The following is a 20,495-nucleotide window of genomic DNA, read 5'->3' as shown; positions in this document are numbered from 1 at the left end:
CAGGATCTTGTCCTTCATCCACTGATAACCCTGTTGCAGACAACACAAGACAGAGCTCAGGGCTCCAGGCAAGACAAGGACTCTCCTAGTGTACACCTCCTGAAGGTCACATAGGATGACTTATTTTTCTTTATTTCTTTTTTTAAAGCTGTCTTTGTCACAAAATGACACTGTCACCTGTAAACTACAGTTTTTGCACCATAAACACTACTTTTGGACACTCAGGAGACTCTCAATTTGCTCAAACCAATTTCTCAATTTGCTCCTCTGAAATAATCATCAGAAACAGATATCTCAAAACCTAAACAAAAATAAATCTACAATCTACAAAGCTAAATCCATCCATCCATCCATCCATCCCGCTTATCCGGGGTCGGGTCGCGGGGGCAGCAGCTTTAGTAAGGAACCCCAAACTTCTCTTCTCCGAACCAAATCCGCCAGCTCCAACTGGGGGATCCCGAGACGTTCCCAGGCCAGTGAGGAGATATAATCTCTCCACCGAGTCCTGGGTCTTCCCCGGGTCTCCTCCCAGCTGGACGTGCCTGGAACACCTGCTTAGGGAGGTGCCCAGGTGGCATCCTTACTAGATTCCATCAACTGGCTCCTTTCAACACAAAGGAGCAGCGGCAGAGTCTTTCACGGATGCCTGAACTTCGCACCTTATCTCTAAGGTAGACTCCAGCCACCCGTCTGAGAAAACCCATTTTGGTCACTTGTACCTGCAATCTCGTTTTTTCGGTCATGACCCAGCCTTCGACCATAGGTGAGGGTAGGAACGAATATCGACCGGTAGATTGAGAGCTTTGCCTTCTGGCTCAGCTCTCTTTTCGTCACAACGGTGCGGTAATGCGAATGCGAATGCAGTACCGCCCCCGCTGCTCTGATTTTTCGGCCAATCTCTCGCTCCATTGTCCCCTCACTCGCGAACAAGACTTGAACTCCTTCACTTGGGGTAAGGGCTCATTCCCTACTCGGAGTTTCCTGCTGAGAGCCATGGCCTCAGATTTTGAGGTGCTGATCCTCATCCCAACCGCTTCACACTCGGCTGTGAACAGATCCAGTGACTGCTGAAGGTCACAGACCGATGATGCCATAAGGACTACATCATCTGCAAAGACCAGCGATGAGATCAACGGCTACCGAACTGCAACCCCACTCCTCCACGACTACGCCTCGATATCCTGTCCATGAAAATCACAAACAGCATTGGTGACAAAGCGCAGCCCTGGCGGAGGCCAACATAATAATAATAATAAGTTGTATTTATAAAGCGCCTTTCAAAGCTAAAAGCAATCTCAAGATGCTAAAATGCAGGACAATAATAACAACAACAACGACAGACATAAGATTTTACTGAAAGGCTTTTGTGAAAAGAAAGGTTGGCCCTCAGGTGTTCTGGGAGGGAATTCCACAGGTGAGGAGCGGCTGAGCAGAAGGCCCGATCGCCCATGGTGCGGAGCTTGGTCCTGGGGGGGTGGAGGAAAGTTTTATTAGGAGGTTGCGAGTGGAGGTTTGTTGGGGGAGGAGTTCCTTGAGGTACGGAGGAGCATTTCCATGTATGCACTGATGGGTGAGTAGGGAGATTTTGTATTCTGAATGCGACAGGAAGCCAGTGGAGGGAGTGGAGAATGGGTGTGATGTGGTTATATTTTCACATCCTCATCAGGATCCTAGCGGTGCTGTTCTGGATATATTGGAGCTTTTGAAGGCTCCCGCTTGGAATCCCGATGAGGAGAGCGTTGCAGTAGTCCAACCTTGAGGAGACAAAGGCGTGGAGTTGTTCAGCATCTGACAGGGAGAGTGTGGAGCGGAGTTTTGCAATGTTCCTGAGGTGGTAGAAGGAGGTCTTGCACAGATGTTTGATGTGGGTGTCAAAGGTCAGATGAGGGTCAAATCTTACACCTAGTTTGGAGACTGATGGTGATAGGGATATCTTTTGACCAGAAAAGGTGATGTGGGTTATGGGGGAAGACTGGACCTGGTGTGGTGTGCCAACTAAAATAGCCTCTGTTTTTGAGCTATTTAATTGAAGGAAATTGTCTTTCATCCAAGCCTTTATCTTCTCAAGGCAGGTGTTCAATGATGATGATGATGATGATGATGAAGATGTCGACAGTGGGGCTGCATGTGGCATCGGGTCGGTTTTTATATATAGCTGTGTGTCATCAGCGTAGCAATGGAATGGTATTCCATGGTGGCTGAATGACGGCCAAGGGGCAGAGTGTAGAGGGTGAACAGAGTGGGGCTAAGAACCGACCCTTCAGGGACACCACAGGTTACTGGATGTATCTGCAAACTTGCACCTCCCAAGGATACGTACTCTGTTCTTCCAGAGAGGTAGGACCGGAACCAGCTCAGGGCAGAGTCAGAGAGTCCGATGGTGTAGTGGAGGCGCTGAAGGAGGATCTGATGGTCGACCGTGTCGAACACTGCAGTCAGATCCAGGAGGATGAGGAGAGATGGGGAGCCAGCGTCAGCCGCCATCAGCAGGTCATTTGTGACCCTGACCAGAGCTGTTTCGGTGCTGTGGGCTGAACGGAAACCGGACTGGAATTTCTTAAAGAGGCAGTTGGCTTTGAGATGGTCCTGAAGCTGGGCTGCAACTACTTTTTCCAATACCTTTGATAAAAATGGCAGGTTGGAGATGGGCCTGTAGTTGGTGAGGACATCCGGGTCAAAGGTGGGTTTTTTGAGAAGAGGTCTGATGACGGCAGTTTTTAGAGAAGATGGGACATGACCAGTCTGGAGTGAGAGGTTAAAGACTTTGGTGATCAGGGGGCTTGGAGCACAAATGTTGGATTTTACCAGGGCTGTGGGAAAAGGGTCCAGTGCGCAGGTGGAAGGTTTCATCCTGCGGATGACGTCCTCAACCTCTTGCTGAGAGATCTCCAAGAAAACGCGAAGAGGCGGGAAAATCCCAGGCTGTGGGTTGACAGCAGGGACAGACTGAGCGGAGGAGCTGGAGAGAAAAGAGCGGATGGTGTCGACTTTAGTCTTGAAGAAAGTAATAAAAATATTGCACTGCTCTTCTGTGGTGTCGATGTGTGAAAGAGTTCGTGGCCTGCGGAGATGATTTATGGTGGAGAACAACTGCTTGGAGTTTCCAGTGTTTTTATTGATGATATTGGGGTAGAACGGTGTCCGTGCGTTTTTGAGTGACTCTGAGTAGGCTTTTTGGTGTTCTTGAAAGTCTAATCTATGAACACAAGTCCAGATTTTGTGAAACGCCTCTCCAGTACACGCCCAGCTGCCTTCATGTTCTGTAGCTCTGATGTGAACCAGGGGGCTGAGCGTGAGAAGGTGACTGTCGGAGTTTTCACCGGAGCGTGGAGATCCAGGATATTGCTCAGTGTTCTATTGTAGAAATCCACTGATTCACTGACTGTTGTGAAGTTTGCAGAGGGGATTTGCTGGATGTCCAACGTCATGATGTCTGTGTTGATGTTTTTAAGATTTCTGAAATGAATTTGGCGTTTGGGCTTGGTCTGGTGAGACAATTTCAACTCCATTGAGATGACCTTGTGATCAGACACTCCCAGATCGTACACCAATAGATTTTTAATGGGGACTGAGTCAGTGATGACCAGGTCGAGCGTCTGCCCCCGGTGTGTGTGGGGACATCAACATGTTGTTTTAGGTTGAGAATGTCCAGTAGTTGTAAGAACTCAGCTGCAGGGTGGCGGGAGGGGGTGTCGACGTGCATGTTCAAATCCCCAAGTATGACAGTATTTGCAGTTCATTTATCTCTGAGATGAAGGCCGGGTTTGGCTTGGGTGGGCAGTAGATGAGAAGAATAGTCATGGGGAAGGGGGGTTTGCATTTAAATGCAAAGCATTCAAATGAGGACAGGTCAGGCAGAGAGATGGGGGTCAATTTGAGGCCACTGCGGTGTATTATGGCTAAGCCGCCACCGTGACCAGTATAGCGGTCTTTCTCCAGGTAATTATAGCCAGGAGGGCAGGTTTCATACATTCACTGGGAACGATTCCGACTTACTGCCGAGTATCCGGACACAATTCTTGCTTTGGGCATACAGGGATTGGATTGCCCTCAGAAGTGACATCCCCACCCCATACTCCCGCAGCACCTCCCACAATATCACTCGGGGGACCGGGTTATACGCCTTCTCCAGGTCCACAAAACACAGGTAGAATAGATGGGCGTACTCCCAGGCCCCCTCCAGGATCCTTGCGAGAGTTGGTCCGTTGTTCCACGACCAGGACGGAATCCGTATTGTTCCTCTTCAATCAGGTTCGACCAAACCCTCGTTTTCCAGGACCTTGGAGTAGACTTTAAATCAAATCAAATCAAATCAAATTTATTTGTATAGCCCAATATCACAAATTATACATTTGTCTCAGTGTGCTTTACAGACTGTACAGGTTACGACATCCTCTGTCCTTAGACCCTCGCATCGCACAAGGAAAAACTTCCTAAAAGAAACCCCAAAATTAAAGGGGAAAAAATGGAAGAAACCTCAGGGAGAGCAACTGAGGAGGGATCCCTCTCCCAGGACGGACAGACGTGCAATAGATGTCGTGTGTACAGGATAAACAACATAGTACAAATACAACATTTGACAGAAATTATGTTGTGTTGGAAAAAAAAGAAATAGAAAGTATGGATGAATCCAGGAAAATGTCAATAAGGCTTCCCGGTGTCCAGCAAGACCAGGTCAGCAGGCGCTGTCACGATTCATGATCCTGACGTAAAATCAGTGGCAACCTGCCACATGAGAGACAGACACTCCGGGGATGATACCCCGGATGGTGAGTTAGTAACATACATTTACATAAAGGCATACAGATAGAGAGGGAGAAGAAGAGAGAGGGAGGGGAGGAGAGAGGAAGAGAAGGAAGAGAGCAGGGAGGTGTCCCCAGGCAGTCTAAGCCTATAGCAGCATAACTAGGGGCTGATCCAGGGCAAACCTGAGCCAGCCCTAACTATAAGCTTTATCAAAAAGGAAAGTCTTTAGCCTACTCTTAAATGTGCAGAGTGTGTCTGCCTCCCGAACACAAACTGGAAGCTGGTTCCACTGGAGAGGAGCTTGATAGCTGAAGGCTCTGGCTCCCATTGTACTCTTAGAGACTCTAGGAACCACAAGTAACCCTGCAGTCTGGGAGCGTAATGCTCTAGTTGGTTTATAAGGTACTATGAGATCTTTAAGATATGCTGGAGCCAGACCATTAATTGATTTGTAAGTCAGGAGAAGGATTTTGAATTCTATTCTGTATTTTACCAGGAGCCAGTGCAGTGCAGCTAATACAGGAGTAATATGATCCCGTTTCCTTGTTCTAGTCAATACATGTGCCGCTGCATTTTGGATCAACTGAAGAGTCTTAAGCGACTTTTTGGGACAACCTGATAACAATGAGTTGCAGTAATCCAGCCTTGAAGTAACAAATGCATGGACTAGTTTTTCTGCATCATTTTGAGACAGGATGTGTCTTATTTTTGCAATGTTACGTAGATGAAAGAAGGCAGCCCTTGAGATTTGTTTTATGTGGGAGTTAAACGACAGATCTTGATCAAAGATGACGCCAAGATTCCTTACAGTGGTGCTGGAGGCCAAGTTAACTTTACTAAGGAGGCTGAGAAGTGTGATACCCTTGTAGTTGGCACACACTCTCTGGTCCCACTTTTTGAATAGGTCTGCCACCCCCTAGGCACTGTCCCAGACTTCCACGCAATGTTGACGAGGCGTGTCAAACAAGACAGCCCCTCAACACCCAAAGCCTTCAGCATTTCTGGATGGATCTCATCAACCCCTGCGGCTTTACCACTGTGGAGTTGTTTGACTACCTCAGTGACCTCCATCAGGGAAATTGACGATGGATCCCCCATCAGCTTCCAGCTCTGCCTCTACCATAGAAGGCGTGTTAGTTGGATTCAGGAGTTCCTGAAAGTGCTCCTTCCACCGCCCGATAACCTTCTCAGTCAAAGTCAGCAGGGTCCCACTCTTGCTCTACACAGCTTGGATGGTTCCCTGCTTCCCCCTCCTGAGGTGCCGCTCGGTTTTCCAGAAGCACCTTGGTGCCGACCGAAAGTCCTTCTCCATAGCTTCTTCGAACTTCTCCCACACCTGCTGCTATGCCTCTGCCACAGCAGAGGCTGCCGCCCTTCGAGTCCGTCCGTACGGCTTGTTCTACCTGCAGTGCTGCCAGGTGGGTAGTTAGCATGGTAGCTTTTGTGACAAGTACCTCTCTCCAAGTGTCTCTTCACAATGTGCCGCTTTGCTGTCGCCGCGCAAATGAGACATACACACTTTTATATCCATTGTAGCTGCTCCCACTAGCTTGTCTCAGGGAAAAGGGAAATGGAGATTTAGCTTGCGCAGGGTCAGAGTTCATATACATAAAACATTTTTGTTTTTTAAATTCTGCATTCAATATTGTCAGTTTAAACAAAGAATAATTCAAGTGTTATCGATAAAAAAACAAAAAACAGCAAAACAATTAAATACAAATTTTAGACGGAACTCCATGGTGACTAGTTCTATTTTTAGAACATGCCCTGTGGGCAACTCACGTAGTCTCTGCGGGCAACCAAGTGCCTGTGGTTACCACGTTGGCTACCCCTGGCATAGAGGTAAGCCCCATCAGATTCAACTGGTAGCGCTCCACCTCCCGCACTAGTTCCGGCTCCTTCCCCCACAGAGAGGTAACGTTCCACGTCCCCAGAGCCAGCCTCTGCTGCCCGGGTCTGGTCCGTCGAGGTCCCTGACCATCACTGCCACCCGTGTGACAGCGCACCCGACCACAGCGGTTTTTCCCATGAGTGGTGGGCTCACTCACAGGATGGATGGATGGGAGGTACCACGTAGCTTCTTTGGGCTGTGCCCGACCGGGCTCCGTGGAAAACCCGGCCACCAGGCGCTCGCTGTAGGGCCCTCCTTCTGGGCCTGGCTCCAGACGGGAGCCTCGGGCTTCCACCGGGCAGGGTCTCTCCTTTCCTTTCCCTCTTTTTTATGAAGTCATTTTGAACCATTCTTAGTCTGGCCTTAGTTCATTCTTAGTCTGGCTCCTGAGACCAATTTGCCTTGGGAGATCCTACCAGGAGCACCAGGCTCCAGACAACACAGCTCTCAGGTTCATAGGGACACACAAACCTCTCCACCACGGTAAGGTGATGGTTCCCGGATAGCTAAATACAACTGGGGCTTAGTGAGATAGTGTTATTAAATCTGAGCAAAGAGAAATATCTTCTATGTTCAAATATATTTGCTTAACAATTATTTCAGATTTGTTTTTGTCCCCACAGTGAGTGCTAGAAGGATTATTGTTATATGCAGGTAGATGAGATGAGAATTAATCTGACAAATAAGTGACACGATAAACGCTCAGAGGGATGGGACACAATAAAATCACAATGAGAAGTAGGAAAAGTAAGAGTTACCTTAAGCGAGGCACGAGAATAAGACGGGATGCCACTGTTATACTTCCCTGAGATGATCCCACTGGCCAGTGGAGACCATGTCATAGCTCCAATGCCTGCATGCTCAAAACAGGCAATACAATATGAGGGACTAGGAGGCTAGAGCACCTTTCAAACTAATGCAGTATAGTTTAGCAAAGAATCCAATGGCTTAAAAATAATTAACATTACATGGCATCCCAACCATTAGCACAGCTCATTCAGGCCTGGTCAACACGTACATGGGTATTTCTGTAAACAAGCTTTTTCCGTCCAAAACGCAAAAACTAATTGTAGCGCTTTCAACCCATTTTCAGTGCCCTAAAACGCTGTTTGGGTGTGTGCAGCTTTATTAAAAGGCCAAATCCCATAGGAAAAGCTTCATGCATATAGGACTGTCTCAGAAAATTAGAATATTGTGATAAAGTTCTTTATTTTCTGTAATGCAATTAAAAAACCAAAATGTCATGCATTCTGGATTCATTACAAATCAACTGAAATATTGCAAGCCTTTTATTATTTTAATATTGCTGATTATGGCTTACAGCTTAAGAAAACTCAAAAATCCTATCTCAAAAAATTAGAATAGTTCCTCAGACCAAGTAAAAAAAAATTATTTATAACAGCAAAACAAAATCAAACATTTGAAAATGTCCATTAATGCACTCAGTACTTGGTTGGGAATCCTTTTGCACGGATTACTGCATCAATGCGGCGTGGCATGGAGGCAATCAGCCTGTGGCATTGCTGAGGTGTTATGGATGCCCAGGATGCTTCAATAGCGGCCTTTAGCTCATTAGCATTGTTGGGTCTGGTGTCTTTCAGCTTCTTCTTCACAATACCCCACATATTCTCTATGGGGTTCAGGTCAGGGGAATTGGCAGGCCAATCGAGGACAGTAATGCCATGGTCAGTACACCAGTTACTGGTGGTTTTGGCACTGTGGGCAGGTGCCAGATCATGCTGGAAAATGAATTCCTCATCTCCATAGAGCTTTTCAGCAGACGGAAGCATGTAGTGCTCTAAAATCTCTTGGTACACAGCTGCATTTACTCTGGGCTTGATGAAACACAGTGGACCAACACCAGCAGCTGACATGGCTCCCCAAACCATCGCTGACTGTGGGAACTTCACACTGGATTTCAAGCAACTTGGATTTTGCTCCTCTCCAGCCTTTCTCCAGACTCTGGCGCCTTGACTTCCAAATGAAATACAAAACTTGCTTTCGTCTGAAAAGAGGACTTTGGACCACTCTGCAACTGTCCAGTGCTTCTTTTCCATAGCCCAAGTCAGACGCTTCTTCCGTTGTCTTGAGTTCAGAAGTGGCTTGACCATGGGAATACGGCTATTGTAGCCCATTTCCCGGACACGTCTGTGAACAGTGGCTTTTGATACCTGGACTCCAGCTTCAGTCCACTGTCTTTGAAGCTCCCCCAAATTCTGGAAGCGACTCTTCTTCACAATGCTGTTAAGGCTGCGGTCATCTCTCTTGGTTGTGCAGCGTTTCCTGCCACATTTCCCCCTTCCAACAGACTTTTTGTGGATGTGCTTTGAAACTGCACTCTGTGAACAGCTTGCTCTTTGAGACATTTCTTTTTGTGTCTTACCCTCCTGATGGAGGGTGTCAATGATGGTCCTCTGGACAGCAGTCAGATCAGCAGTCTTCCCCATACTTGTGATTTAGTTTACTGAACCAAGCTGAGTGTTTTTCAAGGCTCAGGAAACCCTTGCAGGTGTTTCGAGTTAATTAGACGATTCAAGTGATTCGTTGAACACCCTACTAGTATACTTTTTCATGATATTCTAATATTTAGAGATAGGATATTTGAGTTTTCTTAAGCTGTATGCCATAATCAGCAATATTAAAATAATAAAAGGCTTGCAATATTTCAGTTGATTTGTAATGAATCCAGAATGTATGACATTTTTGTTTTTTTAATTGCATTACAGAAAATAAAGAACTTTATCACAATATTCTAATTTTCTGAGACAGTCCTGTACATACACCATGTTCACAGACTAGGCCTGTATGTCTTACAAAAAAACAAGATATCTAATAAAACACAATACTAATGTAGAGAGTTTAGTTCTTTATGATCATAATTATTCATCATAGACTCTGGCAGCTGCTTACCTATCTTGTGGAAGAGATCAGGGAGTTGCACTTCAACCTTCTCCCTCTGGAACATGTGATACTCTGCCTGTTCACAGATGGGTGGGATCTGGTTGAACTGGCGAGCCACCGAGTATGCCTCCTATAGGAAACAGATGGGACAATATCACAAGGAGCCATACAAGTCTTCCAACATTTCTAATCAAAAAACCTACCCATGGAAAACCTGCCCAAACCCAATGTGCATAAATACATTTTAAAAAGAGAAATGTTATCTCTAATAGACTTGAGATAATGAGAAAATATAAATGTGGTACAGCCAGATAGACCCAGACAGATTGAGAATACCAACAGTGGCATCACTTGACATGTTTAGACTTAATAATTTGGACCTGACACCAACTCAAGTCGTAGGTCGAATCTCTGTTACAAGGAACCAAATGGACCGTCAAAAACAGCAGTCTCCTTTGCCCACACCGCTCCTTGGTTCACCTCTGACCTTCGAGGGCTCAAAACAACTGGTCGTCGACTTGAACGGCTGTGTAAAAAGACCGGACTATCAGTACACACCCAAATCTATGCTGATCACCTACATCACTACAAGAACGCCCTCTCCCTGCCAAATCCACCTACTACTCTAACCTTATCAGCACTGGCACCGGTAACACGAGAGCCCTTTTCTCAACAGTCAGCCACCTACTTCAGCCCCCCAGAACCCTCCCTCCTAATATCTCCCCTGAATGCTGCACTGACTTTCTGCAATTTTTCAGCTCCAAAGTAAGCAACATCCACCTACAGCTGGCCTCATCAGGCGCCCCCTCGACGGACTCACTCTGGATGGCCACCATGGTCCAACCAGCCCCCAGCACCCTCTCCAACTTCACTCCAGCATCAGAAGCCACCATCTCCAAGCTCATCTGTAAAGCCAAATGCACCACCTGCCAGCTTGATCCCCTCCCCACTACCCTCGTCAAAGCCTGTCTGCCGTCCATTTCCCCCATGATCACTAATATAATTAACTCCTCCCTCATTACTGGAACTGTAACCCCCACCCTCAAAATGGCTGCAATCACACCCGCCCTCAAAAAACCCAATGCTGACCCAGCTGACCTTAACCACTACAGGCCCATCTCCAACCTTCCCTTCATTTTAAAAACCCTTGAGAGGGTGGTTGCCGCTCAACTCCAATCCCACCTCGACTCAAACAACCTCCTTGAACCCTTCCAATCTGGTTTCCGCCCAATGCACAGTACCGAAACAGCGGTTGAAATCACCAACGACCTCCTCTGTGCAGCTGACTCTGGACTGCTCACCATCCTCATCCTCCTCGACCTCACCGCTGCCTTCGACACAATCTCCCACCCACTACTCCTGGCACGCTTGGCTGACATTGGGATCACTGGTGTTGCACTCTCCTGGTTCTCCTCCTACCTTACCAATCGACAACAGTTTGTCCAGCTGGGGAACCACAAGTCAGGGTGTTCTCCTGTTTCACTGGGTGTCCCCCAGGGGTCAGTATTGGGTCCACTCCTATTCATAATTTACCTCCTCCCCCTGGGCACAATCCTCCGTCACCATGGCATCCACTTTCACTACTATGCTGACGACACGCAAGTCTATATCTCAACCAATCGTCTGACCACATCACCCCCATCCTCATCCAACTTCACTGGCTCCCTGTTCAGCACCGGATTGATTACAAAAACCTTCTGCTCACATACAAAGCCCTCAACAACCTCGCCCCCACCTATCTCTCAAACCTCCTCCAGGAATACACCCCCTCCCGCTCCCTGTGCTCATCCTCAGCCGGACTCCTGACTGTCCCCACCTCCCGCCTTAGCACCATGGGAGCCAGGGCTTTTAGCTGCACCGCTCCCAGGCTCTGGAATTCTCTGCCTCCACACATCAAACAGTCTGACTCCATTACGACTTTCAAATCCCACCTCAAAACCTACCTGTTTAAACTGGCCTACTTACTCTAAAACACAATCAAGTTGTTATCACAGATCCTCCTTTCACTCCGTCACTCCACACTCTTGTCTTGCATGTTTTATCTATGTCGGTTTGACTAATTTGTTTTCGGTCTTTGTTTTAGTTGTTTTAACTTTTAAATGCACTGTAAGGCGACCTTGGGTGTCCTGAAAGGCGCCTCTAAATAAAATGTATTATTATTATTATTATTATTGTTATTATTATTAATAATGTATGCATCTCCTGGCTAGTTTGAGACTTGTGTGTGAACTCACCATGATCTCCATGGAGGTCCATCGCGAAGTCCCCCAATACATGGCCATCCCCTGGTTGATCACATGGGTCATTGCCCTCACCGTCTCTACAAAAACAGCCCAAATTAGCTAAATATCAAAGTTTCAGTAATCATCATACATCGATCATACAAACCGATAGCAAGAAAAAGAAGCTCAGGTCAAATGAGAAGTAAAATAAATAGCATTCAGCTCTGCTGTCTAAAATGTTCTTTATGTACATTTTGGGTTAAGTATAGGGTTGATTGATCACTCTTTACTGGAAGACGTTGGATGGAGACAAACATTTTTTAGTGTATTTTTAATTCATAAGTATCGACACACATTTTAAGCTTCATGAATGCCAAGCTGCTGAGGAGTCTGATTGACTTTTTCTGGATGACGTTGTCAAGAATCGCAAGTGAGTAGCATTGCCTCTTTTCTTTTTGCTGTATATGAGAGATGTACATTTTACTTTAGGAAGCCAATTGTCAACAGAATGGATGGTTGTCACTTGGGTTTTTTACTCATTTGCCTTTTTTTCAAACCCAACCCTCTTCAAACAGATGCTCCAAGAGCGTCGTCAAAAGTGGCATGAAGGTGACCACTGCTGAATTTTATTTAAAAAACGTTTGCCATTTCATCACCTTTCTGAAGGAAACCCCTCCTACGACCATTCGCCTCACCCAGGCTCAGATGGCCACAATCCATCGAGAGCTGAAGGTGGGGCTCAAGAGCGTGATGCAAACGGTTTTGGTCCACCAGTTACCAGTTGGCAGTTACAAGATAAGGGTTCCAAACTTCCAAAGAGGGAGGGACCTCTCTGCCTTCCTCTCTGGGGCAAAGAAAATAATTCCACAGCTGCTGGGTACGATTTATTCCACTTTAACAATTACAGTCATCACAAAAGGTTACTGCTGGCCACAAGTGATGTTGAGTTCTATGCTTGTTCTTCTTCTCATTAGACATACTGAAGGAGGAGCATACAACCACCAACCGATTCATATACTATGGGTACCAGTGCGGCTACTGTAGCTGCCTCTTCGGCCACAGGCCTGATGTCTATGCTAATATGACGGACACAAGAGTTCAGGCAGGTCAAGGCCAGTGGTAGGCCCAGGGGCTACCTCATCCACGTAAGCAAATTAGCATATTATCATAGTGCAACTTTTTTATCAGCAAAAATAATATTGCATAACAAGTGTTACTATGAACGCTTGAACTGTATCTCTCTCTTCCTCTCCCTACCTCCCTCCCTTCTCTACCGCTGTGTCATAATAGATCAGCGACCATAAGACAAGCCAGTCATTCGGAGAGGCCCAGCTGGTCTTAACAGAGGAGGAATTTGTTTTACAGACAAATAAATCCAATGATGATGGCCGGCGTAAAAAGGTTGCAGATTTTATGTGCCACGATGTTCACAGATTTTACGTGGAGGCCACTAAAATCCGCAGCCTCATTTCAAGCAGCATCACGGTCCGGGGGGAGGAGGAGAGGCCTGGGACATCACAGGACCGTGATGACAGCAGCGGAGAGGAAGAGGAGGAGGAGAGGCTGATTCAAAGAGGGTTCTGAAAGAGGCACAATTTGGTTAATCCAAGGTGATGATCAGCCCCATTAAAAAATATATATATAATTAATATAACGGTCAAAAGATCAGCGACTGAAAAAGTAAAATTTGTAAAGATCATTATTCATTGTTAGGATTTAAATGTCAAATTGTTCCTGTTTCTTATAGTGTTTAAGTAATTTTGATAATTTTTAGTTATTAGTTATTATTATGATTGTTGTTCATTTTTGCCATCATGTGTTCGACTTGTCAATTGTTCAGGTGGGCTTTTAAAATAAATCTTTGAATTCGAAATTTGTCAGTGTTTTGTTTGTGTTCTACTCCCTGCGCACACGCACACACAACTTTATCATAACAATTATTACTTCACAATTATACTTCCACATCAGAATGATATTATGAAAATAAATATTAAGTACTCTTAAGTGATTCTTCAACTATCGTCATTTTTGTGTCCCTGGCAGAAATAAGGAAAAACAAAACAACATTATTTTTTTCACTTAACACCAAAAGGCACATATTGCATTATAAGTCATTATTTTTATTACAAAAAAGTGGCCTTTTATGTGTTGTTCTTGCTGTATATCACTTGTCCCTGGGCCTGATGTTGGATATTCAAACCTCCTAAGTTTTTAATTTAATATTGACCTAATATTAATTGTATGTACACATGACAAATAAATGGCCATTTTAATTAAATGTATCATGTGTTGTAAGATATATTAGTAGTTCATGTCTTTTTTCATAAAAAGAACACCTTTCCCTTGGGGTCCCTATCATTTCCACCATGCAAAATGTGAATCATAGGGGACAGGGGAGCACATATATATATATATATATATATATATATATATATATATCAGCTTATATCAGTGAAAATAATATAGGCCTGTATTAAATTAAACAATTCAACAAAATACTTAATTGTTTCATACTGTATGGCAACAAAGTAAAAAAATAATGCCAATGCTGGTGTTGGCCAACTATTATAATAAAAAAAAAAATGACACCTTCTCTTGTTCTTTAAGATGGCACACACGACCACATCCGAGAGATCAAAAGCTTACAGAGAAAGGATTAAATCAGACCAGGTTAAATACCAGGAGTCCCTAAGGAAAGACAGAGAAAGATACCTGAAAAAAAAGGAACGAGTTGATGTTAAATCTGTGTCAGAATTGTCCAAGAGAGATCAAAACTAGGAGACATAGGCGAACATCTCCACAGAACAGACGCAGGAAGTTGAAAAGAGGCTTTATGGCTGGAACAACCCCACCAACTGTGGTGGAGGCGAGGGTTTCCTTTACTTCACTGCATGACCAGCCACACAACCAGAAGACATTCTTGTTGACCCAGAACATGTCTCACTTGGCAACTCCAGCTCCTCTGAGCTACCTGAAACACCTCACTTGCCAGCACCTGAAAACCACACACAGAGAAGAAGAGGAAGAAAAATTTTTGCGAAGACAAGGGCAACAGCAGGGATAGCCAAAACGATGCACTTGATCGCTCGCAGGGACCACGTGAATTCTAAAATAGCACTAGTCACCATGGAGCTCTGTCTAAAATGTGTATTTAATTGTGTTGCTGTTCTTTTTGAATCAATCACAGTTATATTATTTTTTACTCTAAAATGACAATATTGAATATAACATATTAAAAACAAAAATGTTTTATGTATATATGAACTGTTACCCTGTCTGTATAGTTAAATTTCATGCGCAAGTCAAATCTCCATTGCCCTCTTCACTGAGAAAAAGCTAGCGGGAGCAGCTACGATGGGGCGCTAGGTGCGGTTTTTACCCTAAACATGGCAGAAGAGTGAAAGAAAACTTATTATTTTCACAATGATTGGGAGGAAGAATACATTTTTACAACAGTGAAATAAAAGTGTGTATGTCTCATTTGAGGGGCGACTGCAAATCGGCACAATGTCGAGAGACACTTCGGTGTCACAAAAGCTACCATGCTAACTACCCACCTGGCAGCGCACTACGGGCAGAAAAAGCCTGTGGGTTAAAGGCAGCAATCTTTTTCATGAGGCCGGTGAAAAAGTCACAAAAAGTGTTGTGTCATGTCTCGTCGAATTTGTTGAGTTGTTCATGTTGTCTTGTCACTTCCTGTTTTATTTTGTACCTACCTCTTGTTTCTCATCCCAGATCCCTTTACTTCCTGTCCTGGTGTGATGTCCCTTCATCGTTAGCGTCTGCTTCGGCCCTGATTGTTTTCACCTGTTCCCACTCACCTCTTGTATAAGTTGTCCTGTCTCCCCTTGTCGTGTGTCAGTTCGTCTTGTCATATCCTTGTCATAGCATGTCCAAGTACCAGTGTTCCAAGTACCAGTGTGTTTTTTCAGAGTACTTTGTTAATCCTCCTAGTGAGCGTTTTCAGTTGTTGTTTTGATTTATGGAAGTAAACTTTTGTTTATTCTACACTACCTTTGTGTCTGGAGTCGTGCAATTGAGTCTTCCTTCCCTGTGTTAGAGTCGTAACAGAACGAACTGACCAGAATGGACTCAGCCGACTCCAAAGGACTTCGGGACGCCCTATCACTCCAGGGCGTAAAGATCCATCAGCAGGAGAATCAGCTGGTAGCCGTCAGTCAAGGGCTCCAGGGAGTAGTGGACAATCAAACGAAGTTCCAAGCCGCTGTTTCCTCGGAAATACACCTCCTGACGAAACAAATGCAACAGTTCCTTACTCACCTGCCGACTGCTCCTCCGGTGACGTCACCTGCTGAAGATTCCTCTCATCCTGTACCAGTTCCTGCTGTCTTCTCGCCACTGCGTCTGGCTCTTCCGGAGAGATTTTCCGGAGATGCCGGCAATTGTAGGACTTTTATTGTCCAGTGCGACCTACACTTCAGACACAATCCGGCAGCATTTTCTTCGGACCAAGCGAAAGTAGCCTTTATGGTGTCCCATTTGACTGGGAGAGATGCAGCCTGGGCTACTGCTGAATGGGCCAGAGACTCGGTAGTTTGCCACTCGCTGTCTGAGTTCACGGACACCTTAAGACGCATTTTTGACCATGCGTCACCGGCTGGGGAAGCCTCTTAGACTCAAAGTATTCAACAGCGCAATCGACAGGTGGTCGATTATGCCATTGAGTTCCGCACAGTGGCAGCTGACAGTGGGTGGAATACTCCGGCGCTCATCGACGCCTTCAGAAAGGGACTCTCCGATCCAATAAAGGACCAGCTGGCTCCCCAGGAGGTACCACGGGACCTAGAGTCCCTCATAGCGATGTCTGTCCGGCTGGACAATCGTTTTCGTGAGAGAGAGGAGTAGCGCCGGCAGACTGGTGTTCGTCCCTCCCATTTCCTGGGATCTCCTCCGAGGATTTTCTCGCCATGAACGGCATCTCCCTCCATGGCTGCAGACTCCGGGAGGACAGCGCCTCCGCGAACATCGGAGGAGCCCATGCAGCTGGGGAGGACCAGGCTCTCTCCCGAGGAGAGACAGCGCCGTCTACGAGGGTAGCTGTTTCTACTGCGGACAACAGGGCCATCAACTCTCTTTCTGTCCGGGAAAAGGAGGGGCTCACCAGCCAGGAGGAGGGCGCTGGTGAGCAAGATGTCCACAACCTTCCCTCCTGTAACCAAGGTAACCTTCTCCGTAAATAATCAGACCATAGACCAGGGGGTGTTAATTGACTCGGGGGCTGATGAAAGTCTCATGGACCGAGGGTTAGCGAAGCGGTTAAGATTAAAGACCGTTCCGTTAGCAAGGCCTATTAATGCCAGCGCCTTAGACGGCCGCCTGCTGTTTAAAGTCACCCACTGCACGGAGCCCATTCAAATCACCGTGAATGGAGACCACACGGAAGAGATGCCATTTCATTTTTTTGACTCTGCCCTGCACCCTGTGATTCTGGGTTTTCCGTGGTTAAAGAGACATAATCCTCACATAGACTGGTGTGTGGGAAAGGTTAAGGCCTGGGGAAAGAATTGTAACACTACTTGTCGTTCCCCACCCATCACTCAGTTACCTGATGTAAATTATGTAAGTGCAGGGAATTATCCTGACCTATTAAGAATACCGCCCTGCTACCATGATTTAAGAGGTTTTTAATAAAACCAAAGCCATGTCGCTACCCCTGCACCGACCCTTCGACTGCCCTATTGACCTGCTGCTGGGGGCGCCCATTCCAAGAGGGCGATTATATTCCATCTCGTGGCTAGAAAGAGCAGCGATGGATGAATACATTTCTTCCTCGCTCAAAGCGGGGATCATTCGTCCCTCCTCCTCACCTGCCGGAGCGGGGTTTTTCTTTGTGGATAAGAAAGATGGGTCGCTGAGATCATGCATCGACTATAGCCCACTAAATGACATCACGGTAAAAAAACGTTACCCTTTGCCACTCATCTCCTCTGCCTTTGAACTACTTCAGTCAGTTAAAGTGTTCACCAAGTTGGACTTACAAAACGCCTATCATTTGGTTAGGATAAGAGAGGGGGATGAGTGGAAAACAGGATTCAATACACCTAGTGACTACTATGAGTATCGAGTAATGCCTTTTGGACTATGCAATGCTCCAGCAGTGTTCCAGGCCTTTATAAATGAGGTTCTGAGGGAATTCCTGAATGTGTTCGTATTTGTGTACATTGATGACATTTTGATTTTTTCCCCAGACTCAGGCACTCATACTAACCATGTTCGTCAGATGTTACAGAGACTACTAGAACATCAGTTATACGTCAAGGCGGAAAAGTGTGAGTTCCACGCGGAATCTGTGCCTTTCCTAGGGTACATCGTCACGGCAAACCAGATTCAGATGGACCCTGCCAAGGTCAGTGCGGTAGCCAATTGGCCGACACCGGACTCGAGAAAGAAGGTTCAGCAGTTCCTCGGGTTTGCTCATTTCTACAGGCGATTCATTCGGAATTTCAGTTCGGTTGCAGCCCCGTTGCATGTGCTTACCTCCTCAAAGGTCCTCTTCAGATAGACTCCCCAGGCCGACACTGCCTTCCAGAGCCTCAAGGAGAGGTTCACCACAGCTCCCATTCTCACCATCCCGGATCCTCTATGCCAGTTTGTGGTCGAGGTCGACGCCTCCAATGAGGGCATTGGGGGGGTCCTGTCGCAAAGGTCTGCGGAGGACAACAAGATTCATCCGTGTGCCTACCTGTCACGTAAGCTAACACCAGCTGAAAAGAATTATGATGTGGGGAATAAGGAACTGTTAGCGGTGAAAGCTGCACTTGAGGAATGGAGGCATTGGTTAGAGGGGGCAGACCAGCCTTTTTTGGTCTGGACGGACCATAAAAACCTGGAGTACATCAGGAAGGCTAAACACCTCAACTCTCGCCAGGCCAGGTGGACATTGTTTTTTAGCAGGTTCCATTTCACGCTCTCTTTTCGCCCTGGTTCCCAGAACCGCAAGCCAGATGCTCTGTCTCGTCTTTATGACCCAGAACCTCTTGCGAAAGAACCCGAGACAATCCTTCCACTGAACCGTGTGGTCGGCGCAGTTTCTTGGCAAATAAAATTAGACGTGAAGCCGGCTATTGTTGTGAGCCCGGCACCTAGTGAGTGCCCAAGCAACAGGTTATTTGTTCCCTTGTCTCTCCGCTCCAGGGTAATCCACTGGGCTCACACGTCTATGCTCACGTGCCATCCAGGGGTTAGGCGGACTATGTTTGTGATCAGACAGCGCTTCTGGTGGCCTGCCATGGAAAAAGAGGTGGCAGAGTATGTGGCAGCCTGTCCGGTGTGCGCCCGGAGCAAGACCTCACCCCGGGCCCAGGTGGGCCTGCTACAGCCTGTGCCCCTGGTCCCACATTTCTATGGACTTCGTGACTAGACTCCATCATAAGGGAAATACCACCATTCTGACGGTGGTTGACCGCTTCTCCAAGATGGCTCACTTCATTCCTCTCGTCAAACTCCCCTCTGCCAAGGGGACGGCAGAGGTCATGATGAACCAAGTGTTCAGGATCCATGGTTTTCCCTGTGATATTGTGTCCGACAGGGGTCCACAGTTTGTCTCCTCATTTTGGAAAGAGTTTTGTCAACTCTTGGGAGCCACCGTCAGCATGTCTTCCGGATACCATCCTCAGTCGAACGGGCAGTCGGAGCGGCTCAACCAAGAGCTGGAGACCACCCTTCGCTGTCTAGTCTCACAGAACCAGGCCACCTGGAGCGACCATCTCACCTGGGTGGAGTACGCACACAACACGCTTCCCACAGCTGCCACGGGCCTCTCTCATTTTCAGTGTACTAATGGCTACCAGCCTCCACTGTTTCCGGCTGATGAGGGGGAGGTTACAGTGCCGTCGGCCCATGCCATGGTCAGACGCTGTCGCCGGATATGGGCTGGTGCTCGCCAGGCTTTGCTTAGGGGTTCAGTCCGGATGAAGGCCGCGGCTGACAAACATCGCAGGGCTGCTCCCGTCTACATCCTGGGCCAGAAGGTCTGGCTCTCCACTAAGGACCTACCTCTCCACATCACCTCCAAAAAAATGGCTCCAAGGTTCGTGGGTCCATTTCCCAAATCGAACATTATTAACCCGGTGTCTGTGCGTCTACGTCTCCCCAGGTCTATGAAGGTTCACCCGACGTTCCACGTCAGCGGAATCAAACCCGCACTGGAGAGCACACTCGTCCCCGCCTCCAAGCCCCCTCCACCTCCCCAGATCGTCGACGGAGGCCCGGTTTACAAGATCTGGAGGCTCCTGGCGGTCCATAACCGGGGACGGGGCAAGCAATTCCTGGTGGACTGGGTAGGCTATGGCACGGAAGCATGCTCCTGGTCGCCCTCGAGCTGGATAGTGGACAAAACTCTCATTAAGGACTTCTATGCGCTTCATCCGAACATTCCTGGGCCGTCAGGTGTCGACCCTAGAAGGGGGGGGGGTACTGTCATGTCTCGAATTTGTTGAGTTGTTCATGTTGTCTTGTCACTTCCTGTTTTATTTTGTACCTCTTGTTTCTCAACCCAGATCCCTTTACTTCCTGTCCTGGTGTGATGTCCCATCGTCAGCGTCTGCCTCGCCCCTGATTGTTTTCACCTGTTCCCACTCACCTCTTGTATAAATTGTCCTGTCTCCCCTTGTCGTGTGTCAGTTCATCTTGTCATAGCGTGTTCCAAGTACCAGAGTGTTTTTTCAGAGTACTTTGTTAATCCTCCTAGTGAGCGTTTTCAGTTGTTGTTTTGA

General features: G+C 46.8%; 1 protein-coding gene across 1 annotated transcript in view; it reads right to left on the bottom strand.

Moving 5' to 3' along the window:
• Window positions 1-20,495, bottom strand: part of LOC115005112 (voltage-gated potassium channel subunit beta-2-like) — an 82,197-nt gene that overhangs the window by 5,210 nt on the left and 56,492 nt on the right. The window contains exons 9-12 of the mRNA XM_029426920.1: window positions 11,773-11,858; window positions 9,548-9,668; window positions 7,396-7,490; window positions 1-30 (exon numbers count right to left, since the gene is read on the bottom strand). The exon at window positions 1-30 is cut by the window's left edge and continues 91 nt beyond it. Of these exons, the coding sequence (XP_029282780.1) occupies window positions 1-30; window positions 7,396-7,490; window positions 9,548-9,668; window positions 11,773-11,858 (332 nt within the window). The remainder of the gene's footprint in view (window positions 31-7,395; window positions 7,491-9,547; window positions 9,669-11,772; window positions 11,859-20,495) is intronic.

This window comes from Cottoperca gobio, unplaced genomic scaffold, assembly GCF_900634415.1.
Source record: "Cottoperca gobio unplaced genomic scaffold, fCotGob3.1 fCotGob3_257arrow_ctg1, whole genome shotgun sequence".
Taxonomy (NCBI): Eukaryota; Metazoa; Chordata; class Actinopteri; order Perciformes; family Bovichtidae; genus Cottoperca; species Cottoperca gobio.
This window is presented reverse-complemented; position numbering and strand designations above follow the sequence as displayed.